The sequence below is a fragment of the Ursus arctos genome, unplaced genomic scaffold (genome assembly GCF_023065955.2).
Source record: "Ursus arctos isolate Adak ecotype North America unplaced genomic scaffold, UrsArc2.0 scaffold_8, whole genome shotgun sequence".
Taxonomy (NCBI): domain Eukaryota; kingdom Metazoa; phylum Chordata; class Mammalia; order Carnivora; family Ursidae; genus Ursus; species Ursus arctos.
In genome coordinates this window covers 60,286,689-60,312,584 of record NW_026623100.1, presented here as the reverse complement: position 1 = coordinate 60,312,584, position 25,896 = coordinate 60,286,689, and the positions used below count along the sequence as shown (strand labels likewise).

Genomic DNA, 25,896 nt, shown 5'->3' with positions numbered 1-25,896 from the left:
CTTTTAAAAACTGGAATTAGGAAATTGGTATTCATGTATAGGGCTTGAAATTTAGAATGAGTACTTTTTCCAAGGGTAACTTGCTCTAAATTGCATTGGTGCAGTTTATTCTCTATGCCAGACATTCTTATTTCTTCAAGGAGAAAATACCCTAATTCTGGGAAAATGAGCTTCACTTCCATATCTTTCTTCTCTGCTTGACAAGATGTGTTTCTTAAGTAAAATCTTTATTGAGCGTACGATGGATCAACTGTTTGATGACAGGCTTTAGGAAACCATCTCTATTTTATTATGGGTATAACCATAACTCTTCTGTTTTTTCAAACTACTTACTGTTGTTTTCCTATTATGGTCAGTGGCCCTATTACTTAAGAATTTTTTAAGCCCTGGTATTAGAGGGAGAATCATTTACAGTTGGCAGGGAGAGAGAGAGTCCTTTTAAATTCAAAAGGAGTACTGTCATGCAGCTTACACACTTTTCTTGGCCCTCACTGTTTGTCACTGATTATGAATAGCTGTTGGTAAATGCAGAAGTTGAGAATCTGTTGGAGCTTATCTACCAGAATTATATCTTTAAGAAAATTAGCAGACCGTTAAGCTATAATCTCAACTTGATTCCATAGCTATAAAAGACCCAATATCTTATTTGATTCTAGCACTTAAAATGCCTGCTATTTCAGTCTTAAAACATTAATTTACTGTGTTTTCCTTACATGTACATGCAAACATATATGTTCATATACACGTGTACATATGCATGAGTTGATGACTGAAATGATGTACAATATAACATCTGTCAAATGGTCCTGAGTGGCAAAGCAAAGTTGGCCATGTGTTCTCTATGACTTCTTATACCTCAGAGAAGATTAAGAAGAGCATAGGAGAAAAGGCAATAACCCAGGGACACATTAGGTTAAGTCATCTTGCCAGGTTAGGCAATATATACCTTATAGTTAAAAATATCTGTGGATACTTGTTTTTCACACACTATGGGAATCAATTCAAAACACATGCATAATACTATATATGTTTATCCTTGCTACCCACCTGAGTGGCACTTGTTAATTTACCTCTTATTATCTCCCTAAAGTTAAGCCCTGAATTGCTTCTGAGCAGATTTTTGTCTTTGTGATAAGGAACAGTTCATTTATACATAAATAATAATATCATTTTGTTAAGGACTCTTCTACCTTCTGTTAGTCTTTGTATAGTTCTCTAAGCTCCATGCCCACTTTATGAAATACTGTTTCAACAAAATTGCCAGGTCGTTTTGTTGGTAGGTGTACAACTAGAAAAATATGTTATGTGTAGTCTAGATGAGTATTTTAAACACCTTTATTTATATGTGATTTCTGTTTGTATTATCTATTTAATAAATTAATGAGATGTAAATTTTAGTATATAAGATGTAAATTTTTAGTATCTAAGCAATAGTGTAATGATTATTATGTAAATAATATGTGCTGAGAGTTGAAATAGAAAAAAGGATATTGATATTCACTTGTTATTTTCAGTGACTCTTATAAAATTCTGTATTCATCTAGAAAATTTAAAGAAATATTTTGATGCCTTGTAGACTGAGACATTGTTGTAGTATATCCTATTATGATATAAAATTTGATATAAGGTTCAGTACATTTTAGACCCTGAATAGGGAATGCCTCTAAAATGATTTTACCCTAAAACATAGTGTTTAAATATAGTTTCGATGTATAAAAGCACATTGTCTTAAGATACCTAGCAGTGATCCTGCGTTTTACTCTGGCATATTTCTTTTATTTTTCCCCTTGGGAATTAATACACTTACTCTGAGTGAAATACAAGTACTATTAAAGTGAAAAACTATGTATGGTCCTTTGATTCCTAAGTCTTAGAAGACAGGATAGACCGCTCTCACTTTTAGATAATAGAAGTGATTTCTCTACTTCTAGGTATTTATAATTACTGTTAGTTACTATAAAACTGTGACTCCAAGGATGTATCAGGTGTCTGGGTCTTCTTACAGTATTGTGTTTCTACAGTGTTTGTTTGTTTGTTTGTTTATTTATTGCATTTGAAGGGAAAACCTACCCAAAACTTTATTTATTATGGTAGGCATTATTGTATGACTTCAAAAGCAACAATGAATATAGGTTAAACTACCTCTGCTATATATCATATGTATGTCAAATGAAATGCACACTGTCCTTTTGATTCTTAACCACTTTTTGACTTATGGAAATACTTAATTTTCAATCCTAAAATCTTAATTTTCCTTGCGTTTCTTTCCATATTAAAAAAAAAAAAAATTCAGATCTAAAAGGGAAAATGTTAAAACAGGAGTAAAACCAGATGCATCTGATCAAGAACCAGAAGGACTTACACTGTTGGTACCAGACATCCAGAAGACTGCTGAGATCGTCCATGCAGCCACTACCAGTTTGAGGCAGGCCAATCAAGGTACAGCACTGCCGATTCTATCCTGCTTTTCTTTTGATTCAGAGATGTTTCATTTACTTCCAAAACTGCCTCTCTCTTTCCTCTGTGTTAATGGTTTTCAAGCACGTTCCTTTACCTAAAAATTTTGTTGTCAGGTTTTCAAGTTAATCATAAACAGTCTCTAATTTTAAAATACTAATTTCTGTTATGTACGATTACTAATACTAGATTCGGTAGGCTAACAACATGCATCATGATTTTCTCTTCTCCCTGTTGATAGTTGTGAAATTGAAAAATGCCATCGTATTGGATAGGAAAGAATACATGAAGACAATGTGTGAGAATTTAGTTTAAATTGGTATTTTCATGTCTTAGCAATAGGAGATATAAATAATTCTGTATTATCTATTATTTTACTTGTGCTCTTTTGCCTGATTCGATAAAACTAATAAACATTTTACGAAGTTAAGCTTTATTTTTTTTTTTTTTAAAGATTTTATTTATTTATTTGACAGAGATAGAGACAGGCATCGAGAGAGGGAACACAAGCAGGGGGAGTGGGAGAGGAAGAAGCAGGCTCATAGCAGAAGAGCCTGATGTGGGGCTCGATCCCAGATCGCCGGGATCACGCCCTGAGCCGAAGGCAGACGCTTAACCGCTGTGCCACCCAGGCGCCCCTACGAAGTTAAGCTTTAAAGTAGTTAAGGGTTTTAGCTCTATTAGTTAGTTATGTTTATGAAATAGAAGGAGATCATTTATTCTTAAATGGGTGTAATAGGAAGATAATTGTGAAGAATTGGGTAACTTTTTGGAATTAAAACTTTGAACTATTGAAGTTAATTGTTTTTGTTTTAATCTTTTAAAATGTATGCTTATGTTATTTATCTTGAAATATTAAATAACAGAAAAAAAACTAGGTGAATATTCAAAGAAGGTGGCCATGAAACCCAAACCTTTATCAGTATTGAAATCACTTGAAGAAAAATATGTGGCTGTTATGAAGAAATTACAGTTTGGTAAGTTGAAGTTTTAATCTTTGTGTCTTGAGATCTCCTTTCACATTGTGTAATAGTGCTACTGAAATGTGTTCTATTAAATTAAAGATTTTAAAAGTTGCTATTACCGTGAATCATTCATATCCTGTATATATGTGTGTAGGCATGCTGTATGGTTAGAGTATAGATATATATGCACACACATGCAAAAATTTTTATCATCTTTTTATCTCTGGGTTTATATAATTTTTAGTTATATTTGGGAATCAGGATTCTTTGGAAACCTTGGGAAAAAAGCCCAAAATCAAATGTCTAACAAACAGGCAGAAAGTGGTTTTCTTTATTTAAGACCTCTCCATTTCTGTATATCCTGGCCTAAAGGAAGCTAAGACCTGGCACTTTGAACTAAGTCTATTACTGTTGCCATTTTAGAATTCCATGAGATTTGCTTTTGGAAGATACAGTTAATGTAGTGTTCACGTGTAGCCTTTCCTATTCCAAAACTCTTGACAAGTAAGGACTGAAGAAGAGCCTGTCGGCCTCCCCCATAACGTGCTAGCCTGTAAGTAAACACATTAGTATATGCTATTGTCTGTGCCGCTTTTCCACCTTTGAGAACCAGCCAAAGGATTTGGACTATATGAAAAAGAACACTAAAGCAAGAGTGAAAATACGTAAGATTTTTGTCATGCAGTCTTTGAAACTTCTGTATAAATCATTTAGCTTTTGTTTTACCTTACCTCCCAGGTTTGTAATAAAAATCACATGCAGTAATATATCTGAAAATAATAAAGCACTCAGGCAGACCTTTGAGAGATCTTGTTCATCATCTTAAGATTGGAAGAATTGAGATGAAGTGTATTTGCTGTTATTCAGAAAGAATGTAACAGTTTTGCCAAGGGATCCATATTTTTAGTTTTTGGGTTTTTTTTTAAAGATTTTATTTATTTATTAGAGAGACAGAACAAGCAGGGGGAGTGGTAGGCAGAGGTAAAGGGAGAAGCAGGCTCACACGGGGCTCAACCCCCTGGGATCACGACCTGACCCGAAGGCAGACGCTTAACCGACTGAGCCATCCAGGCACCTGGGATCCATGTTTTTAGATAATTGTGCCAGCCATTGATAGGTTGTGACCGTTTTGTTTAATAAACACTTGAATTCAGGGGGCTCCTGAGTGGCACATTCAGTTAGGTGTCCAACTCTTGATTTCAGCTCAGGTCATGATCTCAGGGTCATGGGATCAAGCTCATTGCCAGTCTCCACACTCAGCAGGGAGTCTGCTTGAGTTTCTCTCTCTCCTTCTCCTCCCCTACCACGTACATGCAGGTGTGTTCTCTCTGTCTCTCTCTAATAATGAATAAATCTTTAAAAAATAATAAAAACAAGTAAACACTTGAATTCAGGAAAGTATAATGACTATAAATGATTATGAAAGTAACAAAAATATTGTCCGCTATAATTTTAAAGTTAAAAGACACCAAGAATAAATGCTATACAAATATGATGTGAATCATAGGCATCTGCCAAGGGTTGTCATACAAAGGAATAATCAGAATTACTGGGGAAAGCTACACACATACAAGGATCAAGTATGATCCTTGTAGCCACATTCAGTATCACAGCTAGCAGGAAAAGGACTCTCAGGGTTTAAATAGACTTAATTTTTTGAATCTCTCGAATGAAAGCCTTTGTGTAGTTATAATTTGATTAATGTATTTTGTTGCAAATCTTTTTAAAAAGTAAATTCACTATATCGTATAGAATAAAAAGTAGACTAGAGATATATCAAGAGTTGTCAGTAGCATTGCATTAAAATGAAATACTTGATATATACCTCCACCCAGTTTGCACGAAGCAAAAATCAAATAGATTGGCGTATCTTTAGCTTCACATTTCTGTTTACTTTTTCACTTTGTGACAGTCTGTTTTCCACAAAAGCATTCCCCTGTTCCACTTCCCCCACCTCAGATTCAAAAGCCTAAAGAAACTTCTTCTACTTCTTTATTGGTTATCTAATTATGTTTTTATTCTGAATGAGATTTAGTCTATGAGTTGCCCCAACTGGGTGACAATACATGTCTACCAAAACGTTCAATGTCCATTTCTGGAATGTAATTCCAGAGTAGAATGGAATGGAATTTTGAACCTCAGCTCAGTGGACAGTAACTTTGTTGTGAAACCCCTGAAAACATGCTTAGCTAAAAATAAATCCTGAAAAAACTAAGACCTTTCTAGCATGGCTCTGGTAGATATGTCAGAAGGACATCATTCAGTTGCTTCCCACTCAGCCCCATTAGACATAGCACTAATACTTGCTGGAACTATATAAAGAGGAAGAAAAAGTGGTCCATAGTCATATTTCAAGATTTTAAATAGCATTTTATAAACCACATATGATTTGCTGTTACTGCTAAAGTTTGGATTGACTGATCTTTAATAATTCACAGAGGCTTTGGATTTAACTAGATTTAATCTGCTTTTTAGGTTCTTTATTTTGAATTTTTATTCACTATTTTTGCTCTTCTTTTGGGTATTTAATTCCACAAACTTTAATTTCCTCTTCAGTGTTTAGAGTATTAGCCAGGAGTGGGAGGTGTCAGGAATAGGGTAGTAGAGAGAGAAGAGATGATTCTTCTAACCAAGAATTGATTTCCTTCTACTTGGGAAAACATTCTTCCTGGTGGGCAAAAATTTATATAGATTTATTTTATATAACCTTAGTTTATCATTGAAAAACTGGTTTTGGCTTTTTAGAAATCTTTTAAAAGTGATTATTTTTTCTCTTCCATTGTTACTGTTACAGTTTATAAAACCTGTAAAGCCACTGTGGGATATTACTCTCATTTGTTTTCTGATATTGTATAATATCATTTTTATTTCTCTTAAAAATTTTCCATAATCTTGGCCAAGTAGATTTCTCCTTTGTATACTTTAATTAGGGGTTTGGTTCGTTTCTAATGATACTACAGCCTTTTGCCTCACTCATTTTGACTATCTAGTCCATTCCTCTATTCTGTTAACCTGGTCTGTTTTTTTGTTTGTTTGTTTGTTTTTTTCTTTTTAGACAGTACTTTTGAAGAAGCATTTTATTGGAAATTCCGTTTTATAATTATTTAAGATAAAACTTTGCTTGGTTTATGTGAATTTGATTAAGCATACTAAGACAGTTTATATCTTTTTTTGGACTCTAGTTTGTTTCTATAGTATTTTATCAAATTATTCCATATTATTTATTTGTTGCATTAAAAATTACTCCCAAAACTTAGGTGCTTAAAACGTTTATTATTTTGGGACACCTGGGTGGCTCAGTCGGTTAAGCATCTGCCCTCGGCTCAGGTCATGATCCCAGAGTCCTGGGATCAAGTCCCACATCGGGCTCCGTGCTCAGCAGACTGCTTCTCTCTTTCCCTGCTGTGCGCTCTCTTGCGCTCTCTCTCTTTCTGACAAAAAAAATAAAATCTTAAAAAAAAAAATGACTATTTCACAATTTCCATGGGGCAGGAATTCAGTATTCGTTCAGCTCACTGGTTCTGGCTTAGGGTTTCTTACAAAGTTGATGTCAAGATGTTGGCTAGAGCTTCAGTCCTGTGAGACCTTGACTGACTCTAGGGGCTGAGCTTTCGAGCTCACTCATATGACCGTTGATAGGAGGCCTTAGCTCCTTGCTATGTGGGCCTCTCCATAGGACCTCTTGAGGTCTTCACACATTGTATCTAGCTTCTCTGAGAGAGAGCACAAACAGGAAGCACATGAGGCCTTTTACGATTTAGTTTTGGAGGTTGTATACCATTGCTTCTGCTTTATTCTTCAGAAGTAAGTCACTAAATCTAGCTCATACTCAGGGAAAGGGGAATTAACTTCTACCTTTTGAAGAGGGTGTCAAAGACTTTGTGAAAGTGTTTTTTTGGTAAGGTTTTATTTATTAGAGAGCACACATGCACACATGAGTAGGGGGAGGGGCAGAGGGAAAGGAAGAATATCAAGCTGACTCCAGGATGAGCGCAGGGCTTGATCTCAATGACCCTGAGATCATGACGGAAGCTGAAACCAAGAGACTGATGCTCAACTGACTGAGCCACCCAGGTGCCCCTAATTGAATATTGTAATAAAATTTTGGTATTAGTAGTCTCCTATATGTATATAATTAGAAAAGTTTTCCTCCAGGCATGGGAATGGGCTCGTGTGTTTCTGGTGCACTGTTGTTTATAAAATTCAAAGGAAAATTATCTGTGTACTATGTGAAAGGCAGCGGAATTGGGCAGATGAAGTGACTCCAGTTCACAAGTTTACTGACAGGAAGTAATTTTGCCAAGACAGTACATTTGATTGGTAGCGGTTATATGTACTGTATAATAAAGTAAGCTTTCAACATTTCTTTTTAAATTAGGTTCTACTCGTGTAGAATTGATGATAGTTTCTATAAGAAATCCACCAAAAGTTTCTTTTTCTCATTGAAAGATTTGTTAAAAAAAGATTGTGGCACTCCTGTTTTAAACATACGGAGATCACAGACCTGTGACACTTTATAGGTCTTCCCCCTTTTTCTAGATTATAAACTCCTTGAAGTCAGATTTAGTTTCCTATTTATCATTTAACCCAAACAGCCTACCTAGAGCCTTGTACTTAGGAAATTCTTGGTGAGATTTAGTGCATTAATGCTAATTTTTTTTAAAAGATTTTATTTACTTGTTTGACAGAGAGAGAGAGACAGCCAACGAGAGAGGGAACACAGGCAGGGGGAGTGGGAGAGGAAGAAGCAGGCTCCCAGCGAAGGAGCCTGATGTGGGGCTCAATCCCAGGACTCTGGGATCATGCCCTGAGCCGAAGGCAGATGCTTAACGATGGAGCTACCCAGGCACCCCATTGAGCCACCCAGGCGCCCCCATTAATGCTAATTATAATATAGCATTAAAGTTTTTCCATATATTTAGAATTATATGAGGGCAAGATCAAAAGTTATTGTTGCTTCTAATGACAGTATTTCCCCTAGTATGTGGGTTTTTTTTGATTTAGTGTTAACAATTTATATGAATGTCTTCATCATAACTCATTGGTTAGGGTAGAATAATGTGAACTAGAGATAAAATTCAAATCCACTTTTTTCTTTCTTTTGTGTACAGAGTTTATAAATAAAGAATAACTAAGTCTTTTCTAAATCTGCCTAAATAGTTAAGAATTAGCCCATTAATTTTACTTTCTCAAAGTACTTAGATTACCCTAATAATCTTTTATTCCATTAACTTAAATTCTAAAAGTAATGCCAAGAATCAACTCCAGAAAACTTCTGTTTTCTGATTCCAAAATCAGTGCAAATATATAAAGACCTATTCTTGTCTTTAAAAATGAAATATAATAATGCTTTTGGCATTTAGTATTCTGAATTGGCAAAACTATTACACCACTCATTTTAAGAATAAATTGTCTTCTGCTTTACATTGTTATAGCCACTTGATATAATCTGTCAGTGTATCTACATTGTGGATTAAAAGTCATTTCCTGGGGGTGCCTGGCTGGCTCAGTTGGTAGAGCCTGCAGCTCTTGATCTCAGGGCTGTAAGTTCAAGCCCCACATTGGGTGTAGAGATAGTTAAAAATAAAATCTTAAAAAAAAAAAATAATTTCCTGCTTTTGCTTCCATTACGTAGTTCATCCATCTAACAGCAAGTATGACATAAACATGTATAGTTGCTGGTTTTTCAGTCCTCTGCATTTTGTGGGGTTAAAAATTTTTTTTTTTTATTTGTGTGTAGTTGACATACAATGTTCTGTTAGTTTCAGGCGTACAACAGCGGTTCATGGTCTACCTTCTGCTGTGCTCACCACAAGTGTAGTTGCCGTCTGTCACCATACAACACTGTTACAGTCTTGCTGACTGTGCTCCGTGTGCCGTGCTTCAGTCCCCCCTCCATTTGGGGCGGAAGAAGGGCTAGTGATTTATTTGTGACTTTTGTCATTGTAACAACTATCTTCCATTCTAGTTCTTTTTTTTTTTTTCAGTGTTTTTTTTTTCTTCTTCTTTCAGATACATTTGAGATGGTTTCTGAGGATGAAGATGGGAAATTGGGTTTTAAAGTAAATTACCACTACATGTCTCAGGTGAAAAATGCAAACGATGCCAACAGTGCTGCCCGCGCCCGCCGCCTTGCCCAGGAAGCCGTGACACTGTCAACCTCGCTGCCTCTTTCATCCTCTTCCAGTGTGTTTGTACGCTGTGATGAGGAGCGACTTGACATCATGAAGGTAGAAAAAACAGCTGTTTCTTTGTCTCTCTGGCTAATGTCATTATTCACATACTCATACAGAGCACTAGAAATAGCATGAATTTTAATATATTGAATAAAAATTCTGTTGACCATTTTGGACATTAGTGAAAGGAGTCCTTTTTTTATTGTTAGAGTATGTGTAGGAGACCTCTCTTCAAAATAACGGTTTAGAAGAATACACCAAAATGCCTTCCTTGAGTAAAGGTTGTATGCAGCCTATAGTTTTAAGAACTTAGTATCAAAAGATTTAATGCTGGTCAGTAGAAAAAAGTCATAAGATTTCTTCCTTGTCATCCAAGATATTTCTCTTGTGTTTTATACTGTCAGTCTTTAGAATTATTCTTTTTTTTCTTTTCTAGGAAACTCATTATTTACAGAACTTTAATATCTGTGAATTAAGTAACGGTAGTACAGTAATAAATAACTACACCTTTATGTTTCAACACTGTGGTGATCTGGTCTTAAATTCTAAGCGATTGCTGCAGCAAGAAAATTATAAAGATTGGACACCCACCAGGTGGAATGGTGGCAAACCTTTCTTTACATTTGTTATTTATTTTGGGTTACATAGTCTGTCTTCCTTAGATACTTAGCTGTAACTATTGACACATTGGTTTGAAGAACTTTTTTGCTTGCTTGCTTTTTTGTTTTGCTCTTTGGGATAATTTTTCAGTAGAAATCTCATGGACTTTGCCTATTTTAACCACACTCTTACCTGTTCCTTGTTACAAACAATAGCCAATTATAGAATGATTGCCTCGGGAAGTATTGTATCACTAAATGGACCACATAAATTCAGACTTGTGACTTCGTCTCTGTTAAACATTATGCTGTACCTAAATAAAAAATCCCAACATGGAGCTCCCAGCCATAAATCAGAGTTGTCACAGAGTGGGACTCTAGTGCCACTTGCCTCCACACACAGCTATTCAGGACCAGAGGCTTTGATGCTCATGCCTTGCACAGTTAGCATCTGTTGATCAACTTAAACAGAATTCATTAAATAATTCTGATGCTCACTGTTGTATTCTCTGCTATTTTTTAGACTACCAATAACCCTACAGGAAACACCTGCTGTTCTCTCAAAACCTTTTTATCATAAGCTGTTACGTGAGAACTTTTGTTAACTACTTATCTCATTAGGCCAGAGAAAAATATTTAAAACTAAGTTACTTCTGAAAATGTTAACTTATCTGAAGATGTATTGCAGAAAATTACCCTCATACCTTTTGGATGTGATAACGTGTATACCTAAAATCTCAAATTGTTAAATACTATAGAAAATAACATGCAGGAAAGCTCTCAGAAAAATAGTAAATTAATATTAAAAGGTACTTGATGTTAAGGTAAGCTTTCCTGCTGCCAATAAGGCATCTTTCTTTTAATAGCCCGTTTTCACCAGAACTAAATAAGTTTAATCCTAATCTAAAACCATTTTGTAGTCGTGTTATTTTTAACTTTTATCCTTATTTTTAACACATTCTGGTAGAGATACATGTAGGATGTAAGAAGGTTTTTCTTATTTCATGTTGGATTGTGTTTTTCTAAATCACGAGCCAGTGTTCAGGAAGAGTAACATGGACTTCTGTGTATTTATACATGCATACTAGGTTCTGATAACTGGTCCAGCGGACACCCCTTATGCAAATGGCTGCTTTGAGTTTGATGTTTATTTTCCTCAAGATTATCCCAGTTCACCCCCTCTTGTGAATCTAGAGACAACTGGTGGTCATAGCGTGCGATTCAATCCAAACCTTTATAATGATGGCAAGGTAATGTGATTTCGGTCTTTTGTTTCTAATACCAAAATACTGTAACCAAAGGTTCTTTGTAGTTTAAACAAAAATTTTCTTTTGGTTATCTTCTTTCTGAGAGTTACCTGGCTTTCTTCATGCTTCTCTTTCCTATATGCAAAGATTAGCCTGAGGAATGAGAGAGAAGGAACCAAAAAGGGCAGAAACACAACAGTGTTGAGAAGGACTTATAGTCTTAAGAAGTTACTGAGGGAGTAACTTACTCAACATATTCCTTGGCCAGTTGAGAGCTTTCTTCACTCAGGAGGTAGTAGAGCCAAATGTCTGTCTTCGCCTCTCACCTTTCTTTACTTTGTGTATCTCCAATTCCAGTTATCTTTTCACAAGTGCCTCAGGATAGTTGAATGGCAAGAGCATGGTCCTGTCAACTCCATATTCCTTTTTTGCATATCATCACTTTTTTTTGCTTTCATAGCTGTCCATGTTTTCCATGATACATATAATTATGAACTTATTTTTGACATTTAATTTATATTAAAATGTTATATATTTTTAATAGGATGCATTCTAAAAAAGAAGTTGACTAAGAGGTATAATAAAAAAGCATTTCATATGACAGTAAGCCTTTCAAAATTAGATTCAAAAGAATAGTCATCACTTTTCAAAGTAATTTTGGACAGCTTAATGGAATTTCAACAGTGAATTCCATGCTGGAAGTATTTAATGTTTAAAAATTAATAGATGATTAGGGGCGCCTAGGTGGCGCAGTCGTTAAAGCGTCTGCCTTCGGCTCAGGGCGTGATCCCGGCGTTCCGGGATCGAGTCCCACATCGGGCTCCTCCGCTGGGAGCCTGCTTCTTCCTCTCTCACTCCCCTGCTGTGTTCCCTCTCTCGCTGGCTGTCTCTCTGTCACATAAATAAATAAAATCTTTAAAAAAAAATTACTAGATGATCAGAAGAAATTTATGGACTTAATAAGCAGACACTTCTTTGATGATATGAGAGGAGCAAGTGCTTGAGGTTGATCTGGTTTATTAAAGGTAGACTAAGTTTTCGCTTGGTTTTGTCTTCATCATAAACTCAGATCGTAAAACTGGGATTTGCTTTGAGTTTATTGCAGGAGATTTAATCAGAGATAGACCTTACTTTCTTTGGAAGAGCAAAGAACAGGTCTTCTATAAATGAGCAGAGAAGAGTTGAGTTGACTTCACTGAAGAGAGAGACTAGAATCTGAATAGAGCTTAAGTGTAAAATGTTAAAATTTATTTAAGAAATTACTTCCTTAAGGGGCACCTGGGTGGCTCAGTTGATTAAGCGTCTGCCTTCAGCTCAGGTCATGATCCCAGGGTCCTGGGATCTTGCCCCACATTGGGCTCTCTGCTCATCGGGGAGCCTGCTTCTCCCTCTCCCTCTGCCTGCCACTCCCCCTGCTTGTGCTCGTGCGTTCTCTCTCTTTCTGTCAAATAAATAAAATCTCTCTAAAAAAAAAAAAAAAAGAAAGAAATTACTTCCTTAAGACTTAATGGTATAAGTGCACCTGGGTGTCTCAGTCAGTTAAGCATCGGACTCTTGATTTCTGCTCAGATCATGATCTCAGGGTCTTGAGATCAAGCCCTGTGTTGGGTTCCACACTGGCTGTGGAGCCTGCTTAAGAGTCTCTCTCTCCCTCTCTTTCTCCCCCCACCCCCGTTTCTCAAAATAAATAAATTAAATAAATAAAATGACTTAATGGTATAGGGAAGCAGGTAAGGGCCTGAGAGTTGAATATCCTGAATTAAATAGTCTTTGCTATATTGTACTCTGGTAACATTTAATCTTGGATTCCAGACCTATAGGTAGAAGTAAGAATACCTTCCACGTAGTCACCGGGATGCTCTAAAAATGAAAATTTCAACCATACCTTAAGTAATAGTGTACAGAGCTATTCAGATACTAGTTATGTCCTAAATGAATTAGTATTTTTTTCATTATTGCTGTCACAGAACGATTGCAAGAATAGCAGGGAGATGGACTTCTCTGCTTTATTAAGGACCACTCATTTTCCAAGTCTGTTGCCCATTATATGTATTGTTAGTTTACAAGTATAGATAAAATGTCCACAGTTCTGTTTTTCTCAGGATGACCTGTTAACTTCTTTCTGGCAGATAATTTGAGTTCATTCTTGCTGTCTGAGTAAACAAGTATCTGTGTCGTAAAGTTTGTTCTGAGGAACCTAGCAGATAGATCCTCAAGGTCCTTTGGGGCTCTGTGAGTCCTCTTTCTTCCAGCTTCATGTTTATGTGAAGCTAGGTTTTATCCATATACTTCAACCAGAACAATATATTGTTAATAAATTGAACGTAGAGGCAGATAGGAAATCAAGGTCTCTTCTATTAAACCATATCCATTTTGAAAATTTACAAAATTTCGAGAGAGGTTTTTTTTTTTTTTTTTTTTAATTTTATTTATTTATTTGAGAGAGAGAGAGAACACAAGCAGAGGGGAGAAACAGACTCCCCACTGAGCAGAGAGCTCATCATGGTGCTTGATCCCAGGACCCTGAGATCATGACCTGAGCTGAAGGCAGACGCTTAATCAACTGAGCCACCCAGGTGCCCCTTAAGGAAGTAATTTCTTAAATAAATTTTAACATTTTACACTTAAGCTCTATTCAGATTCTAGTCTCTCTCTTCAGTGAAGTCAACTAAAACTGGGCTACCCGGGTGCCCTGAGGGAGATTTTTTTTAATGTAAAATGGTACTACTTTTTCCCAGTGAAACTTCTTTTTAAAAGGTTTGGCAAAGAGTTATTTTTCACTAAAAAATACGTTATTTGTATTAACATGTAATAGGTGCTGTTTCATTTTTCATTATGAAGGAATTGTAATGCTGGGCAGATTTGGATCCCATCTGAAGATGCTAATTTGTTAATAACAGACTGACCCTTAGTGTTTTGTTGGGGGACATAAAACTGAGATACTGTGACATGATAGCATTTCGGTTTTACTTCTAGTTGTGACAGTTTTTCAGAAGCACTCAATTCTGTTTATGCTTTCTTCCCTTCATCCTCAGGTTTGTTTAAGCATCTTAAATACATGGCATGGAAGACCAGAAGAGAAGTGGAATCCTCAGACCTCAAGCTTTTTGCAAGTAAACACATTTCTCTGAGTTTCACTTAGAAAATAAAGAACTATCTATGTTTTTTAAAAGAGTTGGTTTTAGTGACCAAGAATAAACATAGTAAACCAAAAAAACCTATCCTAAATAGCTTATAGGTGAGCAGTTAGTACAGTGATACAAAAAATAATTCCTTAGGATGTCACTTTTTGGTTCTATGGAAAGACTTTGCAGTATCCTCATGAATTAAGAAAATAGTACCAAGGGGCACCTGGGTGGCTCAGTCAGTTAAGCATCCAGCTTCGGCTCTGGTCATGATCCCAGGGTCCTAGGATCGAGCCCCACACTGGGCTTCCTGCTCAGGGGGGAACTGGCCTTTCCCTCTCCCTCTGCTGCTCCCCCTGCTTGTGCATGCTCTCTCTCTCTATCAAATAAATAAATAAAATCTTTAAAAAAAAATAGTACCAATAATTTTTCCCTTCTTGTTAATGTTGAGACTAAGGGAAAAAGTACATGATTCATGCAGAGAACTATATGAAATTTATTAGAATGTTCCTTCCAAGGAACTACTACTTCATTTTAGAAATGATTATTTCAATTCTAGTCCAAAAACTTTAAAATATTTTTTTACATGTATGTTGCTCTTGTCAACACAAACTAAGCTTATGGTGAGTTTTACTACAAAAGGAAATTCAGAGATACCCTATTTTTCATAAAGTAAATTAGACTTAGCTGAGAATTGAATTTTTTGTTGAATTTATGTAATTGTAAAAATAAATTTATAATTAATTTTCAAAGTTTTTTATTTAAAAATTTAATTTAATCTTTTATATTGCCTATATACCTAATATATACCCAAAATATTGTAAAATAAAGCAACTTAAGCTCAGGGATTTTAATTTTACAAGTTTGGAAACTTAAGTACACATAAATAAACATCTTCTTTTCTTTATATTCCTTTTGGGATTTTTTTTTTTTTTTTTTGTCATATACATAGTTCACAGAATGAGAACATATTAGGTATATCATTTGTACATTGTTCACTTAACATTAGCGCATATCCATTTTTCCAGGTTATATTTTTATAATTTCTAATTGCTGTTAGTAATCTTTTGAGTTCATATATTGTAATTGAACTGTTCCTCCATTATTGACTAAATATTTCACTTCTAATTTTTTTTAGTTTTATAAATGATAACAGTTACTATATGACATTCTCTTTATTTTAGATAGCTTCCTAAATCTAAGTTTTCAGACCTGTGACAAACTGACTTGGGCAGGAGCAAGAGGAAGGTCTCTTTTCTGTGGCAAAAGTGAATAGCCTTGTCTTCCTCCAGATCTTAAGGGGGGGAAGCTTTCAGTCTTTCCCATTGATTGTCATGTTACCTGTGAGTTTTTCATAAATTCTGTTCATCATGTTGAGGACATTCCTCTTTATTCCTGGCTTACTGAGTATTTTTATTACGAATGGATGTTGGATTTTGTCAGATGCTTTCTCTGCATCTGTTGAAATGATTCTACTATTTCTGTTTTTTAATTTTATTAATACAATGTATTGTATTAATTTTTGGATGTTAGACCGACCTTGCATTCCTCGGATAAATCCATTTGGGTCTCTTGGTATACAATTCTTTTTATGTATTACCGGATTCAGTTTGCTACTATTATGTTTGAGGATTTTTGCATCTGTATTCCTAAGAAATACTGGTCTCGTTGTGAGGTTGTTTTATGCAAGAAATAAATACATGCAGGCAGGAAAACATTGCTCTTTGTCCTGTGTTAGAAACTTTCTTCAGGGGCAGACTAGAAGGGATCAGGGAAAATTACTTAATTTTTTCTTGGTTAGATTTTGGAACCCAACATTGTTTTTGCTTTTTATTTATCACATGTGCACAAAGGATAAAAGTACTTTTGCCAGATTGAAAGTATTCCATAAAACTTTTTGAAGGTTATATACCATTAAAAACAATTCCAAAATATTTTGAGCAGTGGCAAGCTTTATTAGAATTGCTTGGTTTCTCTGTAGTGAGTTTCTTAAAAGAATAATGGTTATTTGTATAAAAATATCTGGTCTTATGCCATAGGTCTCATATCCAGCAGTAACATAGTAATAGTCTTAACTATTAGCACAATTTAAAATCAAAAGTCTTATTGTTCATTAAAACTTTCATCAGAATTATTACAGTAGCACAAGATTTTAGCATTGCTATAACTAGTTTTTAATGTTGCTATTATGTACTTAAAATACCTATTATAATCCTTGTGAATAGCTTCTTCCAGTAGGATGTTAATAAAAATGTCATATGCAGGAGAAGTTAAACATAATTTGTGGTTCATGTAATCAACCATTTATAAATGTTAACAATATATATTACCATTGGGGCACATGGTTGGCTTAGTCCATTAAGCATCTGACTTCAGCTCAGGTCATGCATGAACTCAGGGTCCTGGGATCAAGCCCTGTGTCTCAGCAGGGAGCCTGCTTATACCTCTGCCACTCCTCCTTCCCTGCTTGTGCTCTCTGTCTCTCTCTCAAATAAATAAATAAAATCGTTGTATATATGAAACCATTTTTCTTTTTCTTTTTTTAAAGATTTTATTTATTTGCTAGAGCATGAGCAGGTTGGGGGGAGCAGAGGGAGAGGAAGAGACATATTCCCCACTGAGCAGGGAGCCAAATGTGGGGCTCAGTCCCAGGGCCCTGAGATCATGACCTGAGCCGAAGGTAGACGCTTAACTGAATGAGCCACCCAGGTGCCCCTGAAACAATTTTTCTTAAAATGGAAAGTTCTAGAAATCATCAACTGTTTATAGTCCTACTCAATAGCAGTATAATTTTCCAGAGGCAGGTACTTACTATTTTAAAAGGCTGAAAGCATTTTACTAATAAGAGTGTTTCCCTGACGCCAAAGATGTTATTATTTCTTCTAATAGAGTTTCTTGTTGCAAATTAATATTTTGGATTATATACTCTGTACTATGTTTGAAATATCTATAATAAATTTTAGATACAATGTGAAAATACAGGAAATTAAAAGATAATAATTACTAAGGGATGTGGGATGGAGGGAGGAATATGGCAGATTAGCGGATATTCTAAAGATAAGTCACAAGAATGGATAGTGGTAGGAAAGTTGTGACCAAATGAATATATAAAATCGTAGGATACTTGATTGCTGACTAGTTGAGTGGCTTGGTAGAAGACCACTCAACTGGGTTAAAATTTTTGTTTTGACACAGAGAGTGAAAGTAGGCTGTTACTTGGTTCTTGATTTGGTCCGTTCCAAACAAATTACAATGAAAAGTTCTTGCCCTTTTGTGGATGCTAATATAAAACTGAAGAGGCGAGGGACTGTACATTCAGCCTATGAATAAAAGTCTGTAACTCTTGACTTTGTCGAAGTATCAAAGGATTGACTAGGAATCAGTGAACCTACATTCCAGAATGAAAATGTATTCTGTTTATTATTAACTTAAATGTAACTGTATGTATATAATATACTGTGCTGTGTAATGGATGTTTTTCTGTTAATTACCAATTCATTGTCAGCTCATATTCTAAGAAAACACTTTAGCCAGAGGTAGCTATGATAAACATTTTAGTTTGGTTTGATCCAGGAAGCTCTTTTAAGTTTTGTTGGTCAAAGTGGAACTCATGCTGACTGCTCTTCTGCAGGCCCATGTTACATAAGTAAAAAGACTATCTTCAGAGTAGAAATGATTTTGTTTTGCATTTTACTGTCTTCTGGATGCCTGCTGTCATTTTTACGCCACGGAAGAATAGTCACTGTGGATGAATTAAGCTTAATTAATGAACACTACTACTTAATTCCCAACAAAAGTTTATTTAATTCTTACAGTCATTCCTTAAGTAGTTATCTTCATTTTACAGATGACCCAAAAAATAGGTTCTAGGGGTAAGTTACTCTGTTTACTGTAGTCTCTGACTTAAATGTTTTACATTGTTCTCAGAGCTAGATAATTTTTAATATTGAAAATTAAGTCCTTTCAAAAAGAAATCTTTTCCTTCCAAGTATTTATTAATTTACTGGTTTTTTTTTTTTAAAGATTTTATTTATTTATTTATTCGACAGAGAGAGAGACAGCCAGCGAGAGAGGGAACACAAGCAGGGGGAGTGGGAGAGGAAGAAGCAGGCTCATAGCGGAGGAGCCTGATGTGGGGCTCGATCCCATAAAGCCGGGACCACGCCCTGAGCTGAAGGCAGACGCTTAACCGCTGTGCCACCCAGGCACCCCTACTGTTTTTTTTCATGCCCAGTTTTATGGTTACAGTAAAGTGTGCTATGAATAAAATGACTAAACACGTCAGATAATCCAAGTCTCCAGAAAATTCCATTAAATGAATGTTATGACTCCTACATAGCTGAGTTCACTGAAGAAAAATAAAGTAGCATCTGTATACTTCCAAGGTGGTATATGTTTTAAAAAGCAGGGGAACCTGAGTGGAGCAATTGGTTAAGCATTTGAATCTTGGTTTCAGCTCTGGTCGTGATCTCAGGGTCATGAGATTGAGCACCACGTCTGACTCTAGGCTAGGTGCAGAGTATGCTTGAGATTCTCCCTCTCCCTTTCCCTTTCCCTTTCTCAGGCTTGTACGCGCTCTCTCTCTCAAATAAATAAGTAAATAAATAAATAAATAAATCTCTTTTAAAAAGGCAAACACAGGATGCCTTTAAAAAGTATTTTCCTGGGGCGCCTGGGTGGCACAGCGGTTGGGCGTCTGCCTTCGGCTCAGGGCGTGATCCCGGCGTTATGGGATCGAGCCCCACATCAGGCTCCTCTGCTGTGACTGCTTCTTCCTCTCCCACTCCCCCTGCTTGTGTTCCCTCTCTCGCTGGCTATCTCTGTCTCTGTCAAATAAATAAATAAAATCTTTAAAAAAAAAAAAAGTATTTTCCTTGGAGTAAAAATAAAGATTGCGTTTTTCTTACAAGTGAGTATTATTAAGAGTTCATAGTTACCATTATGCTCTTTAAGAGTGAGGACAGTTTGAGCACAATAATGTTTAAATTGGTGTGGGATGTTTATAAACAAATGTTTTTTTTAGCAATTTCAGGAAATATCTTTAGTTCTTTTTATTTTTTCAAGGATTCAAGAATATAAAATATAAGATAAATATTATATGAGTTTACTGTACCTTTTTAAGATTTTTTTGTATTTATTTTTGTGAGGGGGAGAGAGAGAGTGCGAGCACGAATGGGGGTTGGGGGGGTGGGCAAAGGGAGAAGTAGGCACCCGCTGAGCAGGGAGCATCGATGCAAGTCTCAGTTCTCAGGACCCCAGAATCATGACCTGGGCCAAAGGCAGACACTTAACCCGACTGAGCCACCCAGGTGCCCCATTACTGTACCTATTTTAATTTTGCTTTTAATAACATAGTATTTCAGTGTCCTAATGATTAACATCAATTTTATGGTGATAAAAATATGTGGAAGTACATATTAAAAGATACCAGTTTACTGGTAATAAAAATGTCCCATTATAACTTGTCTTTATTTCTTTGTTCCTCAGGTGTTGGTGTCTGTTCAGTCCCTTATATTAGTAGCTGAGCCTTATTTTAATGAACCAGGATATGAACGGTCTAGAGGCACTCCCAGTGGCACACAGAGTTCTCGAGAATATGATGGAAACATTAGACAAGCAACGGTTAAGTGGGCAATGCTAGAACAAATCAGAAACCCTTCACCATGCTTTAAAGAGGTATGTTCGATAAAATTAATGAAATACTTTATTAAAGAAAACATCATAGAATATAGTTTGTCAGTATTGTATCTGCCTTTATATTTAGACAGCCTGTGGTATACTAAACTTAACTATACTTTTTAATCATAAAAGATGAGTAATAATATAATTGAGGTGAATTTTAAAACCACCTACTTCCTAAAAGGCATCTGACTATATTTTGGGACAATTTTATAACTTCTTATTTTTAACAGTTACCATTCTACTAGCGAACTGTGTTACCAAAGTAGTCCTCAGAGAAATATTTTTTTTTATTTTTTTATTTTAATTTTTTTTTTAAAGATTTTATTTATTTATTCAACAGAGATAGAGACAGCCAGTGAGAGAGGGAACACAAGCAGGGGGAGTGGGAGAGGAAGAAGCAGGCTTATAGCGGAAGAGCCTGATGTGGGGCTCGATCCCAGAACGCAGGGATCACGCCCTGAGCTGAAGGCAGATGCTTAACCGCTGTGCCACCCAGGCGCCCCTCAGAGAAATATTTTTTATCAGAATAGGTCAAGGTACTTTCTAAAGTTGCCTTACAAATAGAAACTTTGCCTTTATACTAATATCCATGTGTGAATATTGAAGAGAAGACATTTTCTTTCCTTTAGGAAAAAGTTAGACTTAGTAAGTTTCTGAAACCTGTCTTGATATTCACAAGTGCTTTTATTTCACCATATCCTGAAAAGTGACTCTTCCTGTGGTTATTTGCCTCTCCATAATCCTCTTGTCTACTGCCATACCACCCTAAACGTGCCCAATCCCGTCTGATCTCCATAATCTTAAAAAGGTGATTTATTCTTTTATTTGTTTGTAAAATTTTCTTTATTTGTCAGAGAGCGAGCACACAAGCAGAGGGAGAAGCACACTCCCCGCTGAGCAAGGAGCCTGATGTTGGGCTCCATCCCAGGACCCTGGGATCATGACCTGAGCTGAAGGCAGACGCTTCACCGACTGAGCCACCCAAGCATTGCAATATGATTATATTCCTCATCTGTGATACCAGAGAACTTTATCACATCTTACTTTAACTATATTGTGAAACATGTTTCTTTTTAAAAATTGCCTCTCTTCATCATCACTTTCTTAAATTATGCTAGAAACTCAACATGTTAGAGGAAAAATTGGCATATTTACATGCCAGCAAATTGATCTTTACCCTAACAAAGCAGTTCCTTGTGGCCTCTGTGTAGCAGCATACCTGAAGCCCTCCTTATCATCAGATAGCGATGATGAATATGCTTTGAAGAAATGTAAAAGGAGCATTTCTTCTTTCATTTTTATTATTACTAAATGAATTCACACTTTGATAAAGTTAAGTGTTTTATTTTTGCAAAAGTTTGCAGTTTACCTTGAAAGGCCATGGGAATTCACTTTTCCTGATATTACAGGAAATAAAAACATGTATGTCTTTGTGCTCTGAACCATATTCTATCCCTTTTCAGGCTTGGGTTACTTTTTTTTTTTTTTTTTTTTTAAAGATTTTATTCATTTATCTGTCAGAGCGCATAAGCAGGGGGAGTGGCAGGCAGAAGTAGAAGCAGACTCCCCCCTGAGCAAGGAGCCTGATGTGGGATTTGATCCCAGGACCCTGGGATGATGACCTGAGCTGAAGGCAGACGCTTAACCGACTGAGCCACCTAGGCATCCCAGGCTTGGGTTACTTATATTATATTTGCATCCATATCGAATGTCAACTGTTACTAGGCACTGCACTAAGGTACTCAGAACTCAAGGATAAATGAAGCTCAGTTCCTGCCCTTGAAAAACCTATATTCCTCTTCTTGTGTCATGAATTTCTTCAGTGCCCTTAAGACTCGAACAGTGAATCCAAATATATAAACTACTTGACAAGTCCACTAGATTATACAGAAGTCATCTTAACACTAAAACTGAACTCTTGATTCTTCCTTCCTTCCCTCCCTCTCTCAGTAAAAGCACCATCATCTAAGCCCCAAACGTTTACCACCTGTGACTTGATTCTCTTTCTGACATAACACATTCAGTCTAATGACAAATCCTGTTGGGCTCCACCCTTCAAAACATAATGAAAATTTGGTGGTTAAAACCATCTTTGCCATGACCAACCTATTTCAAGCCACTGTTACCTCTTGCTTGGATATTTGAAGTAGTTTCCTCACCAGTCTTCCTGCTTCCACTCATGTCCCTCTCCAGAGATTATCCACACATAATCTCATCCTCTTACTCCATTGATTTCCCATTATATGAAGAAGAAAACCGAAAGTCCTTACCATGGCCTACAAGGCCCTGTATTGTCTGGCTCCTTTCTTCTTATTCTTCAGCCTATCTACGAATTTAAAGACTTTTGATACCAAATGTTAGGATGTGCAGCAAGTGGAACTCTGATGCACTTCAGATGGGAATATAAGTCATTATAGCTGCTTTGGAAAACTCTTTAGCAGGATCTGATCAGCTGAATATATGCTGAATGACTAGCAGTTCCTCTACTTGGTATGTGCTTCCTAGAAATTGGGTATAGAGAATGTTCATAACATGATTTGTAACTGTCAAAAACTGGAAACAGTTCACTTGTCTATCAACAGAATGAATGGGCAAATTATGGAATATCCATAAAATGGAATACAGCAATATAAATGAATGAACTGCTTTGCATGTTAATGTGGACAAATATTCATAAATACAATATACAACATAAGAGGCCAAGCATAAACGAGTACATTTCTTGATTCCTTTTATAAAAAGTTCAGAAATGAGTAAAACTAACATGCTTAAGGAAGTCAGGATAGGGGCACCTGGGTGACTCATTCCATTAAGTGTCAACTCTTGATTTCGGCTCAGGTCATGAGATAGAGCCCTGCGTCAGGGTCCACACTCAGGAAATCTGCTTGTGATTGTTTCTCTTTCCTTCTCCCTCTGCCCCTGCCCGCTGTGTGTGTGCACTCGTGCACTCGTGCGTGCTCTCTAACTCAAATAAATATTTTTTTGAAAAAAGGAAGTCAGGATAGTGTATACCTGTGGGTGAGGATTAATGGTGAGAGGTAGCACAAAGGGGACTTCTGGCATGCTTGGTAATGTTCTGTTTCTCATCTGAGTAGAGATTACATTGGTGTGCACTGTGGGAAAATGCATCCAGTTGTACATGTAATTTGTGTACTTTTCTGTGTATGTTAAGCTTCACTTTTAAGATGTATTGAAATAAGCGTGTAAGTATTTATACTCAGTTTTGTTGGTTCACACATAAAAAATTTTTCTGGAAGAAAAATAAACTTAACACAAGGAACTCAGAGTGGTGGGATGACTTTTACAAAAAGCAAGTAAGTATAATTTGAAACAATAATCTTTCTCATCCTGTAGAACCTAGCTCACAGTAAAGGGGGCACCCCTTGCCCATGAATGCTTTCCTGATTCTCCCAATTAGATGTGACTCTTTGAATTCCCTGGGGTTTTTTGTTTTGTTTTTGCCTTTGTCTTTTGTTTGTTTGTTTTTTCTTTATTTTATTTCATTTCACTTTATTTCCAGTATAGTTAACATACAGTGTTACTGGTTTCAGGTATACAATATAATGATCCAACAATTCCATACATTTTGTTTTTTAACTACCTTTTACACCTATGCACTCACCTATCTGTGGTTGTCATGACTCTTCATGTCAGGCTGTGTCTTACTTTTGCATCCCTGTAGGCATCAAATGCAGTAATTGTTAAATGTAATAGGATCTTACTGGTGTTTTACATCCATTCCCATGTTTTCCTAATAGTACCTTTTGGTATTATTGCCTTTTCATTAGGGGAGATAAGGTCATTGGAATATAGTGGCTAACCCAGAATACAGAATGTTTTTGTTTTAAAGATTTTGTTTATTTAGGGATTCCTGGGTGGCTCCCCCTTGGTTGGATATCTGCCTCCAGCTCAAGTCATGATCCCAGGGTCTTGGGATTGAGTCCCACGACGGGCTCCCTGCTCAGTGGGGAGCCTGCTTCTCCCTCTGCCTGCCACTCACCCTGCTTATGCTCTCTCTGACAGATGAATGGATAAAATCTTAAAAAAAAAAAAAAAAGATTTTATTTATTTGGGGGAGAGAGAGAGTGCACGAGCAGAGGGAAGGGCAGATGGAGAGGGAGAAGCAGACCCCCGGTGAGCAGGGAGCCCAACTCGGGGCTCGATCCCAGGACCCTGAGACCAGGACTGAGCCGGAGGCAGATATTTAACCTACTGAGCCACCCAGGCACCCCCAGAATGGTATTTTTTAATTGATATAGTATTTCCAAATTGATCTAATTTCTAACTTAAATTTGTCAGAAGTAGACTCATGCTTACACAGTAAGAAATTCTGTCCAATTTTTCAAAGAGAATTTTTAAAAATTCCATATGCAAACCACAATTATTACAAGGAAGGTTAACTTTGGAGCGCCTGGGTGGCTCAGTCAGTTAAGCGTCCAGTTCTTGGTTTCGATCTCAGGGTTGGGAGGTGGAGCCCCACATGGGGCTTCGCACTGAGCACGGAGCCTGCTTAAGATTCTCCCTGTCCCTCCCTCTGCCTCTACCTTCCATCCCACGCACAGGAACACCTGCTTGCGTGCGTGCTCACTCGCCCTCAAATAAACAAGGAAAGTTAACTTTATAAAAAACAATCTTAACTATAAATTAACCAGAAGATAAAATTTAAGAAAGTAGTAATAGCGCCTATTTTTAGGGCTCTGTTCTGATTTCTGTGTCAGTATCTTTGACATTTGGAATATCTCTAATTATTTAGGTATTTGTAGAGTTCTCTTTTAAAGGTACAGAATTTGACAGTTTTTCTCTTGTCAGTACTTTCCTAATTATTTTCTCCTGGTTATTCATTTACAGTGCTCACCTTGTGAGTATATTGTATTATAGATGTCTTTATTCTTGCCGATAGGATTACCTATTTGAATGTCTGGTTGCTATGGGGCATTATTTTCTGCTGTAAAGCTGGGCATTTCAACACGTGTCATCTGATGTCATTAGCCTGATTCTTCCCTGTTAATGTAAAATTCACTAAATTGAGTTTTTTGGAGACAAAAACGTTGCAATTGTCTTTTAAATTTCATTTGTCATGCCACTTCTTTTAAATTCTGACGTGAACCCCTTTTGTTCCCTTGGTTGTTTCCTTCTGAAGGTTATACACAAACACTTTTACTTGAAAAGAGTTGAGATCATGGCCCAGTGTGAGGAGTGGATCGCGGACATCCAGCAGTACAGCAGCGATAAGCGGGTAGGCAGGACTATGTCCCACCACGCCGCCGCTCTCAAGGTGAGTCAGCCTTCCTAACAGGAGCCCTACCGGCAGCGTTAAAGCAAGAGTTGTGTCTTCATTGACAGAGCCATAGTCCCCAGATGGTAAAGGAATCAGAAGGATTCAAAGAAACAACATTTATTTTAAGTTCAGAGGCCTAAATTGCTATCCAAGAGTCTGTAGAAAAGGTTCATTAATTTTGACGATGAGTTGACACTTCCTAGAAAGGATGTTGACAACAGCGTGTGCTCTGTGAAGGACTTTTTTTATTCTTTTCCCTTTTCTCTTTTGCAGTTTACTTTTCATTCTGCCCAAGGTCCCTGCTCCCAGTTCTCCACACCAGTGACCCTGGCTCCCCTCTCTGCTCCCTCAGCTCTCCCTTCCAGGC

At 36.6% G+C, this 25,896-nt stretch overlaps 1 protein-coding gene and 1 long non-coding RNA gene across 24 annotated transcripts in view; one reads left to right on the top strand and one right to left on the bottom strand.

The window, feature by feature from the left end:
- LOC113241103 (uncharacterized) overlaps positions 1-25,896 on the bottom strand; it is a 69,323-nt gene that overhangs the window by 27,597 nt on the left and 15,830 nt on the right. The window lies entirely within an intron of this gene.
- Positions 1-25,896, top strand: part of BIRC6 (baculoviral IAP repeat containing 6) — a 226,993-nt gene that overhangs the window by 195,385 nt on the left and 5,712 nt on the right. For 21 of the 23 annotated variants that reach the window (XM_048222900.2, XM_026478650.4, XM_026478636.4 and 18 more), the window contains 7 exons: positions 2,294-2,439; positions 3,324-3,434; positions 9,435-9,652; positions 11,286-11,447; positions 14,480-14,557; positions 20,057-20,245; positions 25,392-25,526. In XM_048222900.2, the coding sequence (XP_048078857.1) occupies positions 2,294-2,439; positions 3,324-3,434; positions 9,435-9,652; positions 11,286-11,447; positions 14,480-14,557; positions 20,057-20,245; positions 25,392-25,526 (1,039 nt within the window). Of the gene's footprint in view, positions 1-2,293; positions 2,440-3,323; positions 3,435-9,434; positions 9,653-11,285; positions 11,448-14,479; positions 14,558-20,056; positions 20,246-21,105; positions 24,302-25,391; positions 25,527-25,896 lie in introns of those variants that run through there. The other 2 variants (XM_057309355.1, XR_003311423.4) reach the window with 2 other exon arrangements.